The sequence below is a fragment of the Ornithorhynchus anatinus genome, chromosome 11 (assembly GCF_004115215.2).
Source record: "Ornithorhynchus anatinus isolate Pmale09 chromosome 11, mOrnAna1.pri.v4, whole genome shotgun sequence".
Classification (NCBI taxonomy): domain Eukaryota; kingdom Metazoa; phylum Chordata; class Mammalia; order Monotremata; family Ornithorhynchidae; genus Ornithorhynchus; species Ornithorhynchus anatinus.
This window is the reverse complement of record NC_041738.1, coordinates 15,282,241-15,293,643: the sequence shown is the minus strand read 5'-3', so window position 1 is coordinate 15,293,643 and position 11,403 is coordinate 15,282,241. Positions and strand designations below refer to the sequence as shown.

The following is an 11,403-nucleotide window of genomic DNA, read 5'->3' as shown; positions in this document are numbered from 1 at the left end:
GGATGGCATCTGTCTAATCCCGGCTCCTCCACGTGTCAGCTGTGTGACTTTGGGCAAGTCACTTCACTTCTCTGTGCCTCAGTTGCCTCATCTGTAAAAGGGGGATTAAGACTGCGAGCCCCACGTGGGACAACCTGATCACCTTGTGCCCCCCCAGCGCTTAGAACAATGCTTCGCACATAGGAAGTGCTTAACAAATACCATCATCATCATTATTATTAACTCTATTGTTTTGTACTCTACCTCGCTCTTAAGACAGTGCTCTGTACATAGTTAGTGCTCCATCCCCGGCCGCCCTTCCTGGAAACTCCCGGAGGGCGGGGGTCTCCCAAGCTCTCGGCACAGTGTTCTGCACGTAGTAGATGCTCCATGGATGGGCTTGGTTGATTGACGGCCCTCCCACTCGTCTACCCTGCTTCCGGACACTAGACGGGCTGCCAGCATCTGCGCCTTTAAGAACCCTCCCCCCGACTCACAGACACATACGGACACACACACACACACACACACACCCGCCGTGGGCCGGATTTCCCGAGTTGGGTCCCGCCCTTTAAGGTTCCTCCGACTGGACATTTTTTGTCCGGCGGACGACTGTCGGTCCCGGAGAGACGGAAGGGTCCCGGGCTGGCAGAGGTGGGAGCCGGGGCGGTGGGCAGTGGGCAGTGGGCGAGGGGCCAGGAGGGGCTGGGGGAGGGCATCGGGGGGGGGGGGCTGGGAGGACACTGGGGAGGGGGAGAGGTCACGGGGAGGGGCGGAGCCTGGGCAATGGGGAAGGAGAGGGGCTGAGACTGGCCCTGGAGACTGGCACTGCCCCTTGCCGCCTCCTGCCTCCCCTCTCTGCTCTCCTACTGCAATCCACGTCCTACCTCTGATCTGGAATGCCCGCCCTCCTCACATCCACCAAACTAACTCTCTTCCCCTCTTCAAAGCCCTACTGAGAGCTCACCTCCTCCAGGAGGCCTTCCCAGACTGAGCCCCCCCTTTTCCTCTGCTCCCCCTCCCACCCTCTGCCCTTCCCCTCCCCTCAGCACTGTGCTCATTTGAATATACTATTTGTTACCCTGTTTATTTTGTTAATGAGGTGTATATCGCCTTGATTCGCTTAGAACAGTGCTCGGCACACAGTGCTTGACAAATACCATCATCATCATTATCAGTAAGTCCCTTCACTCCTCTGTGCCTCGGCTTCCTCACCTGTGAAATCGGTATTGAGACTGTGAGCCCCACGTGGGACAGGGACTGTGCCCAACCTGATTTGCTTGTATCCACTCCAGCGTTTAGCACAGTGCCAGGCACACAGAAAGCGCTTAACAAATACCAGAATTATTATTATTCATCCCCCCCTACCAGGCCCATAGCACTTTTGTACGTAGTGATTTATTTATATTGAAGTCTGTCTCCCCCTCTATACGGTAAACTCGTTGGAGGCAGGGCATCTGTCTTACTGTTGAATTGTACTCTCCCAAGCGCTTAATACAGTGCTCTGCACACAGTAAGCGCTCAATAAATACGATCGATTAAAGGACTGGAAGGGGCGGAGATTGGGCACGGGAAGAGGGGCGGGCAGAGACTGGACACGGGGGAAGGGGAGGCGCGGAGACAGAATGGGGGGAGTGGGCCCGGGTGGAAACTGGGCACGGGGAGAGGGGCAGGGCTGAGGTTGGCACAAGGGGGGGTGGAAACTGGGCACGGGAGGTGGGGTGGAGACCGGGCACGGAGGGAGGGGCGGGACGGAGGCAGTGCCAGTGCCAGGCTGGCCTGAGACCGGTCCTCTTCAATCCGTGCTCCTCTGTTTCCCATAGGCTGGTCTCCGGCCTCACTTCCCCCGTGGGTGCCCGCCCCGGCCCACGTCCCGTGCCCACTCCCCGCGCCAGCGCATCCTCCCGCGCGATGCTGCCACCGCCGCCGTCACTGCCGTTGGCACTGCCCCTGCCGCTGGCACTGCTGCTGCTGCTGCCCCTGCTCCCCTTGGCGGTGGCCCTGCCCCTGCTGGCACTGCGCAGGGGACCCGAGGGGCAACGCGGGGCCTTCGTGCTCTGGCACTGCCTGGCACTGCGGGCCCTGCCCTGGGTAGCGGCGTGGCAGAAGCGCCGGCTGGACGCGGACATGGCAGACCTGCGCCGGAGCCAGGAGCGGGCCCTTCGGGGCATTCTGCGCCCCCATCCCGGGGGGAGGAGACCAGGTGGGTCACCCAGAAGGGCAGGGGTCACCCAGAAGGGCAGTCTTTCAAGCAATCAATCGATCGATGCGCCAATCGGTCCCATTTATCGAACACCTGGGCTGGGCAGAGCACTGGACTCAGAACTTGGGAGGGTACAGTAGAATTAGTAGGTAGTGGAAGAAGTCAGAAGGTCATGGGTTCTAATCCAGGCTCCGCCACTTGTCTGCTGTTTGACTTTGGGCAAGTCATTTCACTTCTCTGGGCCTCAGTTGCCTCATCCGTAAAATGGGGATTAAGAGCCCCACCGGGGACGGGGACTATGTCCAACTCGATTTGCTCGTATCCATCCCAGTGCTTAGTACAGTGCTTGGCAACATAGTAAGTGCTTAACAAATACCATAATTATTATTAGTCGAGAACCCTGCCCTCAGGGAGTTTACAGTCTAGCGGAAGAGACAGACACTAAAATAATTTAGCCAGAAAGAAGGAAAAGGGATAAACAATCGTATTTACTGAGCGCTTACTGTGTGCTGAGCACTCTACTAAGCTCTTGGGAGAGTACAATATAACAGAGTTGGTAGACACGTTCCCTGCCCACAATGAGCTTACAGTTTGGAGGGGGAGGCAGACGTTAATATAGATAAATTACAGATGGTACATAAGTGCTGCGGAGCTGAGGGAGAGGTGAATAAACGGTACAAATCGTAGTACAAGGGCAACACAGAAGGGAGTGGGAAAAGAGGAAATGAGCGCTTAGTCAGGTAAGGCCTCTTGGAGAAGTGCTTTTAATAAGGCTTTGAAGGTGGAGAGAGTGACCGTCTACTGGATATGAAGAGGGAGGGAGTTCCAGGCCAGAGGCAGGATTTGGAAGAGGGGTCAACAGTGAGATAGAAGAGATGGAGGTACAGGGTGTAGGTTGGCGTTAGAGGAAAGAAGTGTGCGGGCTGGGTTAGAAGGAGAGTAGCGCGGTGAGGTAGGAGGGGACAAGGTGATTGAGTGCTTGAAAGCCAATGGTAAGGAGCTTCTTTTTGATGGAGAGGTGCATGGGCAACCACTGGAAGTTCTTGAAGAATGGGGAAATATAGGCCGAACGTTTCTGTAGAAAAATGGTCTGGGCAGCAGAGTGAAGTATGGACTGGAGTAGGGAAAGACAGGAGACAGAGAGGTCAGCAAGGCGTCTGATGCAGTAATCAAGGTGGGGTAGGATAAGTGTTTGGATTAATATGGTAGCCGTTTGGATGGAGAGGAAAGGGCAAATTTTAGTGATGTTGTGAAGGCTGAAATATGAGTTAGTGTCTAAGTAATAGGGTATGGAAGATATGTACAAAGTGGTACTGGAAGCTGAAAAGATGGGTGCTTAGATGTCAAAGGAGGGCTGATGTAGCAGTTGGAAAATTGGATATTAATCATGGCAGGCCTCCTGGAGGAGATGAGATTTCAGCAGGGCCTGAAGATGGGGAGAGCTGTACCCTGGCAGATATGAAGAGGGAGGGAGTTCCAGGCCGGGAGTCAGACTTGCCCAAGGTCACACAGCAGATAACCCGGGATTGGAACCCCGATCCTTCTGACTCCGAGACCCATGCTCTATCCACTAGGTCACACTGCTTCTCTAAGTCACTTTACTTCTCTGTGCCTCAGTTTCTTCAGCTGTAAAATGGAGATTAAGACTGGAAGCCCTTTGTGGGACAGGAACTGTGTCCAACCTGATAATCTTATACCTACCCCAGCGCTTAATGGTGCCTGGCATATAGTAAACACTTAACAAAAACCACAATTTTATTATTACTCAAATCAAAATTCAAAATCAGAAGCACATCTCTTTCAAGAGACCTTCCCCAACTAAGCCCTCATTTCTTCTGCTCTCTCCCTTCTGCATCACTTTTGAGCTTGAATCTGTACCTTTTAAGCATTTGATATTCACCACCCTCAGTCTGATAGCACTTGTGCACATATCTGTAATTTATTTTAATGTCTGACCAGTCATTCATTCAGTCGTATTTATTGAGCACTTACTGTGTGCAGAGCACTAAGTGCTTGGGAAAGTATAATACAACAATAAACAGTGCCCACAAAGAGCTCACCATCTAGATGTGGGGAGACTCCCCCTCCAGACTTTAAGCTCCTTGCGGGCAAGGGACCGTCTCTACTAACTCTATTGTATTGTACACTTCCAGTACTTAGTACAGTGCTCTGCACACAGTAAGTGCTCAATAGATAACACTGGTTGATTAATTGATTGACATGGAGATGGATGGGCAGGCATTGGAAGGTTTTGAGGAGCGGGGATGTGGACTGAAATGTTTTTTTTAGAAAAATGATCTGGGCAGCAGAATGAAGTAGGGAAGAGCTGGGAGAGCCGGGTGGCAGGGAGGTCAGTGACGAGACTGATGGCCTAGTCAAGGCGGGATAGGACAATAGCTTGGATCAGTGTGGTGGTCCTTTGGATGTTGAGGAAGGGGTGGATTCTGGAGATGATTATGAAGGAAAAACTGACTGGACTTGGTGACAGCCTGAAGATGGAAGATGGAAGAGAGAGAGAGGAGTCAAAGGAGAATGGTGGTGCTGTCCACTGTGAGAGAGAAGTTAACTGCAGAAAAGGATTTGGGAGGGAAGATGAGTTTGGTTTGGGCCAGTTTGAGTTTGTAGTGCCCCGGCTCCCTAATCCTCTGTTCCTCCCCAGACCCAGATACTTTCCTGGAGCTGCACCCCGTGACCCGACCTGGCTCTGATGCCTCCACTGGAGATAGGCACGGGGAAGAGGGCAGGGGAGGGCTGGAGCCGCACTCTCCCCTAAATCCCTACAGCTCCCCTCTTCAGGTATGGGGGTGGGGAAAGGTGGGAGGAGCTGGATGCTGCAATTTGACCCTCATCAGCCCAGCCTGGGACAGAGAATGGATGTGGGGGTCCGGGCTGCTGCTGGGGGGAACCTGGAAGAGCCTGGAGGTGGGGGGGCAGGGGGAGCTGGTACTGACTCCCCTCCCTCCCTGCCTGCCCCAGGCCACTCTGCTGGGTCTGGATGCCCTGGCCCGGGCATTCCCTGAAGTCCTGAGACCGGGAGCCACAGCCTGCCTGACCCCCGCCTCACCCTGGCCCAGCCCCCTCCCCTGGCCCCTGGCACCGCTCCTTCCCAGACCCCCACCCTCGGATGGCCCACGGGCCCCGCTGCTGGCCGCGCTGCGGACCCGGGGCCTGCAGGTGCTGGAGGCCCGGACAGCCTCGGAGCTCCTGGACGTCTTCTCCAGCCTGGTGTCCGGCCGTGAGCAGCTGCTGGAGGATGTAGCTAGTGGACGGGGTCCCCCAGCAGCCGCCCCCGCCCCCGTCCGGGCGACCGAGCTGGCGGCTGAGCTGCAGGGGGGCCCAGATGGGCTGGCCCGGCGCCTATGGCCGCAGCTGCGACTGGTCGTGGTGGGCGATGCCGGGGGGCAAGGCCCGGCCGCGGCCGTGTTGGGAGCCTCCTGGTGCCAGGGTGTGCGTCTCTACACACCCGTCTACACGGCGACTGGAGGTTAGGGTGCTTGGGGCCAAGGGGTGGGGGAGGAAGGGGGAAGGGTTGGAGGGTTGAGGGGCTGCTCCAGCCCCTTTCCCTCCACCACACAGGCCCCCTGCCCCTCCCCCGTAGGTGTTTCCGGGCTGAACCTGTGGCCGGAGCGTGTGGAGTGGGCACAGCGGCCAAGGTACCTGCTGACCCCAGGACCCCCATTCTGTGAGCTGCTTCAGGAAGGGGCAGCGCCTCCCTGGCTCCTGGGGGAGGAGTACGAGCTGGGGCTGACCTCTGCCACTCTGGCCAGGTGGGACCACCCAGCACTCCCCTGAAGATGCCATGCTCCCCACCCCCTGAGCACCCTTTCCCCATCCTTCATCCACCCCTTACTGGTCCCATGTGCCCCCTAGACTCCCCTTGCCCAACCTCCCTCGCCCCTCCTCCCTACACCTGTCCTTCCCTCTCCTCCAGGTATCCCACCTCATCCATCCTCCCATTCCCCTCATCCCCTTCATCCCATCTTCTTCCCCATCCCCAGGAACTCCCCAGATCTCCTCACCCATCCTCCACCCCACTCTCAGGCACCCCCCAGGTCCTCTCACCCGTCCTTCCCCCACCCCCAGATGCCCCCCAAATCCCCTCCCTATCTTCTCCCCAACCCCAGGTGCCCTCCTGATCCCCTCACCCCCCCCCTCTGCCCCCAGGCATTCCCCAGATCCCTGCACCTGTCCTTCTCCTACCCTCAGGCCCCGCCCCGACCTCCTCACCTGTCCTTCCCCTGCCCCCAGATCCCCTCACCCACTCTTCCCCCACCGCTGGGCGCCCTCCTGGTGCCCTCCCCCACTCTCTCCCTGCACCCAGACATTTCCCAGATCCCCTCATCCGCCCTCCTCCTACCCCCAGGTGCTCTCTGGGTGACGTCGTCCGGGTCGTGGACTTTCACAACCAGAGCCCGGTGGTCGAGTTCGTGCGCAGGTGAGTCTGCCAGAGCCCCTGTCCGAGTATCTCCCCGGACTGCCCCCCAACACTACCTGAAGGCCCCCGGACCCGCCCGAGTAGCCCCTTGCAGCCCCCCCCACCCGAGACCCCTCCCCGAAGACTCCGCAGATCCCTCTCAGGCCTCCCTCTCCGGGGTCCCCTCTCCGCGGCCCCCTTCCCGAACCTGGCTCCCTTGCTCCCTTAGGCGGGCCGAGACGCTGAGTGTCCGTGGGGAGGGGATGTCCGAGGACGGCTTCTATCGGGCCCTGCTCCAGGCCGCCGCGCGATGGCCGGGGGCGCGCCTTGTGGACTACTGCTCTGCCGAGAGCTGCCTTCTAGGTACCACCCGCTCCCGGAGGTCATCTGGGCCAGTCCCCCGCCCCTCACCACGCCAGGGAGGGAGTTAGCCTCATGGGACCCAGTACTCCCACCCCTGACTGCCGGGGAAGATCTCCCTGAGGTCTAACCTCCATCCTTCCTACCGTTGGTTCTGCCACCCTAGATTGAAGTCCTTTGGGTGGGGTGGGGCCGACTCGGTAATGGGAGAATGGGGCGGGAGGTGGGCCCTGTTTCCCAGGCTGGAGAAGCTGTGGGGATCCCAGTTCACAGAGCGCCTGGGAAAGGGGGGAGTGGGCTCTGGCTCCGGGGGGGCGGTGGTGGTCTCCCTGCCTCGTAGCGACGGGCTCGCGGGGGTCGGGGGTGGTGGTGTCCTGATTGACAGGAGAGGATTTTTCGCAGGTTCCCTCTCGGATGGATCTGCTCCTCACTACGAGGTGTTTGTGGAGCTGCGGGGAGTGCGGGATCTGTCCGAGGGCCAGCGGGACAAGGTGAGGGCCGGGCGGGGACGGAAGCGGGGAGAAGGGGTCGAGGGGGGAGCCGGGGACTTGCGTCTACACAGTTCCCTCCGGTCCCTCCCCCAGTTTGACCGCTGCCTCCAGGACGAGTCAGCCGCCTACAAGTCCCTGCGCTTTCGAGGCAGCGTGGGCCCCGCCCGCGTCCACCTGCTGGGGCCCGGGGCCTTCCAGCAGCTGCGGGGCGCCGCGCCCCCCGCCCCCTCTCCCGCCCTGCCCAGGGTCCTGCGGCGCCTAGACCAGGTCCAGCTCCTGCAGAGCCGGGTGGTGTCCTGAGCCCGGGCACGCACTCCTCGCCTGGACTAGACAGCTGAGGCCTGGGAGGCCCTGTAGGCACAAATTCCCCCTTCCTCCTCCTCCTGTGTGTGTGTGGTGTGTGGGGGTGTGTGTGTGGGGGGGTCCTTGACAGGGCTGAGCCCAGGACAGTGGGGGGGGGGCGGGAGCCCCCGTCTCCTCCACCCCATCCTCCCTCTCCTCCCAGAGCAGACACCAGATTGCCCTTCCCTCATTCCCGGACCTCTCCATCTCTCCCGGTCCTATTCCGCTGTCCTCCTCCTCCCCCTCCCCATCCTCCCAGGCTTAGCCCTCGGGGTGCGAGGGTGGGGAGGCCAGGGTGCCTTGCCAGCATCCAGGGTGCCCGGCCCCCAGAAACTGGGCTGTGAGGAAGCCACAGGAACCCGCACCCGAATAAAGCAGACTAACCTTTGTGCTTGCTGGTGCGTTCGTGGGCGGACACGAGCTCCGGGGCTGAACCCTGGGGCCTGGGTCACTCACACACACATGTACTCTTGTCTGCTTTGTGGCCTTGGGCAAGTCACTTCAGTTCTTTATGCCTCAGCTCCCTCATCTGTAGAATGGGGATTGAGACCGTGAGCCCCACGCGGGACGGGGACTGTGTCCGACCTGATTTGTTGGTGTCCACCTCAGCGCTTAGTCCAGCACATAATAAGCGCTTAATAAATACCATAATTATTATAGTTATGAAGACCACCGTTCTCCTCATCTCTTGGCATCTCTTGGCACACACCACACACACACACCCCCGCAGGCCCTCGAAGGATGCTAGTCAGTGACAGCGGCTGATCCCGCTCCCGGCTCTCGGGCAGCCAAACCTGCGTCAGGAGCCCCTAATTAGCCCCGACCCGCCACTGGTCCCCCCTCCGTCTCGTCCCTTAATTAGCCCCCCGCCGCCCCCCGCCGGTTCCATAATTAGCCCCCTGCCCCCTGCCCCCCGCCCCCTCCTTTGTGCGCCCGGATGCCTGGGTCTGCGGAGCCCGTGTTAGCGCCCGGCGACCAGGGAGCGGGTCCCCCCGCCCCGGCGGCGTCGCCTGGACACGGCCGTCCCTCCGGCCGGGTGACCGGCGCCCTCCGAGCCTATGTTTAGCGCTGCTTCGTCCTCTGGGGTCCGGCCCGGGCTGAGGCCCGGCTATAAAGGCTAGCCGGAAAGATGCTGCAGGTCCAGTGAGCGCGGTGAGCCAACACGCTGCCCCGCCAACTCCGTCCCAGCCCCGCCGCCCCCTCGGGACCATGGAGACCCCGAAGGTAAAAAGGATCGGGGTAGTGGGGAGGGGAAGGGGTCGCGGGGGTCCCGGAAGGGCGAGTGCGTTTTCAGGGGAGCCAGGATGCGGCTGAGCTCTAATCCTAGCTCCTGCACTTGCAGCCCTCAAAGCTGGGGCCGGTCGCTTCATTTCTTTGTGCCTCGGTTTCCTCATCTGTAAAATGGGGCTTCAGGACCTGATCTCCCTCTTCTCTAGCCTGAAGCTCCCACGTGGGACGGGGATTGTGTTTCTGCCTCAACGCTTAGTATAGTGTTGGACCCATAGTAAGCCCTTAACAGATACCGCAGTTGTTCATTATTATTACAGCCGAATCGGGCATCTGTGCAGGTGAGTGGAGGAGAGGAATTCGTGTGGGGGAGTTGGGCTGGACCCACCTAGACATGCCCATGGTGAGAGTGGGCAGACCGGCCCGAGCCCTGAACGGATCTCGACTGACCCTTCTCGCTCTGGCCCCCGTCCCTTGGGTTCTGCCCCTCTCTCCTCTTCCCTCTCTTGTTTTGGTCTCTCAGCCTTATTACAAATCTGCCACGCCGGGCCTAGGTTTGGGCAGAGGCTGCCGACGGATGAAAATGGGGATTAATTATGCAAACGTATGCAAACGAGCAGCCCTCCTAGTATTGGGTTCCGTCCAGGGGCCACTGAGGCTGCTGAGGTGTGGGGGCGCGGGGGACGGGGAGGAGGTGAGGTCTCCCCCACATGCGGGGACGACCTTTCTTCCCAACCCCATCCGCTTAAAAAGAGTTTATTTAGCGCCTCAATGGAACAGTCCACTCGAATAGGGAGCCCAGAGGTTTCGAGCCGTCCGGAGATCCGATAGAAAGGCCGAGATTTGGGCGGGGGGAATGGCTTTAGGCCCTGAACCCCTCAATTCCGTGTTCCCCCTCTCTCCTCCCCTCCCTTCGCTTTTCTGATTTTACCCCGGCAAACGCTCACCACCCCAACACCATTGCCCCTCATCAATCGATCGGTGGTATCTACTGAGCCATCACTGTGTGCACAGCACTGTACTAAGCGCTTGCGAGGGGTAGACAGGCTCCTGCCCCCAAAGAGCTGACAGTGTAGAAGCTTAGTACGGTGCCTGGCACCTAGTAAGGGCTTAGCGAATACCGTAGTAGTTATTATTAGAGGCGGGGTGGCGTCCCGGGGGTGGGGGTCGCGGGGAGCTGGGGGCGCAGCCCCCGTCAGGGCCTTCTCCTCTTCCTCCTCCTCCTGCCGCCTCTCCAGGTCCCGCTGGCCGCCGCCACGCTGCTGCTGCTGCTGCTGTTGCTGCCGCCCCCGTCCCTCCTGAGCCCCGGGTGGGGGGCGGGGGTAGCTGGGGTGGCGGGGGTCGCCGCCGCGCAGCCCCTGCCCGCCTGCTGCCGCCAGAGGACCTGCTCCTGCCGCCTCTACGACCTGCTGCACGGGGCCGGCAACCACGCCGCCGGCATCCTCACCCTGGGCAAGCGGAGGCCCGGAGCCCTCGCCTTCCAGGACCGGCTCCAGCGCCTGCTCCACGGCGCCGGCAACCACGCCGCCGGCATCCTCACCATGGGCCGTCGCGCCGGGGGCCGGGACCCCGGCCCCGCCGCCGCCCCGTCCCTGCCCTGCCCCGGGCCGCCCTGCCCCGAGCCCCCGCCGCCCCGGGACCGGCCAGAGAACCACGGGCCGGCCTGATCCGGACGCCGCCGGACCCTGGGTGGGTGGGGAGCCTGGGCCTAAACCCGCTTTCTGCGCCCTGACAGGAGGAGCTCGGACCCTCTGGGTCCCCCTCGCTGACTCCTGCAGGGGAGGCGGCCCCCGGGGGGAGGGGACGGGGGTCCCCCGGGCTGTACCCCTTCCGCAGAGTGGGTGAATAAAGACAAGTCACCGGGCGTTTCTCTTCTCTGCCGCCCTCTCCACCCGCGGGCTCCCCTTTTCCCTGGGAAGGGACGGGGGGACATTCTGCATTAAGAGTCGGGGGTCAGGAGGAGGAGAGAACGAGGAGAAAGTGGTGGAGGACGAGGTGGAAGTAGAGGAGGAAGAGGTGGAGGACGAGGAGGCAAAGGTGGTGGAGGAGGAGGAGAAGGTGGAGGAGGAAGAAGAGGTGGAGGAGGAGGTATAAATTGAGTGTCCAAAGGGTGTGGTGCCCTGTACTGAGCGCTGGGGAGACTACCACTGAAACACGACACACATCCTCCGCCCACCAGGACCCGACAGAGGAGACGGACTCCAAAATATTCATTTACATACAGTGCAAGGAAAATTGGACGATTAAGTCTACATATACACACCAGTACCGAGGATGGGCATAGACAAAATACCAAGTTTTAGAGGTTAGGCGGAAATGACTCCATCAATGAAGCGTATTTAGAGAGTGCTTAATGAGGGCAGAACTCTGTACTAAGCGATAGGCAG

At 60.1% G+C, this 11,403-nt stretch overlaps 2 protein-coding genes across 2 annotated transcripts; both read left to right on the top strand.

Annotated features, from left to right (window-relative positions):
- Positions 1-561: 561 nt before the first annotated feature.
- On the top strand, positions 562-8,178 carry GHDC (GH3 domain containing). The gene is made up of 9 exons (XM_029074831.1): positions 562-633; positions 1,803-2,182; positions 4,842-4,978; positions 5,159-5,666; positions 5,781-5,949; positions 6,546-6,617; positions 6,826-6,959; positions 7,359-7,447; positions 7,541-8,178. The coding sequence occupies exons 2-9, from the start codon at positions 1,891-1,893 to the stop codon at positions 7,745-7,747; spliced, it is 1,608 nt and encodes a 535-aa protein (XP_028930664.1). The 5' UTR covers positions 562-633; positions 1,803-1,890; the 3' UTR covers positions 7,748-8,178.
- Positions 8,179-8,715: 537 nt separating this feature from the next.
- On the top strand, positions 8,716-10,881 carry HCRT (hypocretin neuropeptide precursor). Its single transcript, XM_029075716.2, has 2 exons — positions 8,716-9,013; positions 10,255-10,881. The coding sequence occupies exons 1-2, from the start codon at positions 8,999-9,001 to the stop codon at positions 10,681-10,683; spliced, it is 444 nt and encodes a 147-aa protein (XP_028931549.1). The 5' UTR covers positions 8,716-8,998; the 3' UTR covers positions 10,684-10,881.
- Positions 10,882-11,403: the final 522 nt, after the last annotated feature.

Bases quoted from the DNA above. Each gene is read 5' to 3' on its own strand.
- GHDC (XM_029074831.1), top strand. From the start codon at position 1,891: ATGCTGCCACCGCCGCCGTCACTGCCGTTGGCACTGCCCCTGCCGCTG. The intron at 5,950-6,545 runs GTGGGACCACCC...TCCTACCCCCAG, and splicing joins ACCTCTGCCACTCTGGCCAG to GTGCTCTCTGGGTGACGTCG. The intron at 7,448-7,540 runs GTGAGGGCCGGG...TCCCTCCCCCAG, and splicing joins CCGAGGGCCAGCGGGACAAG to TTTGACCGCTGCCTCCAGGA.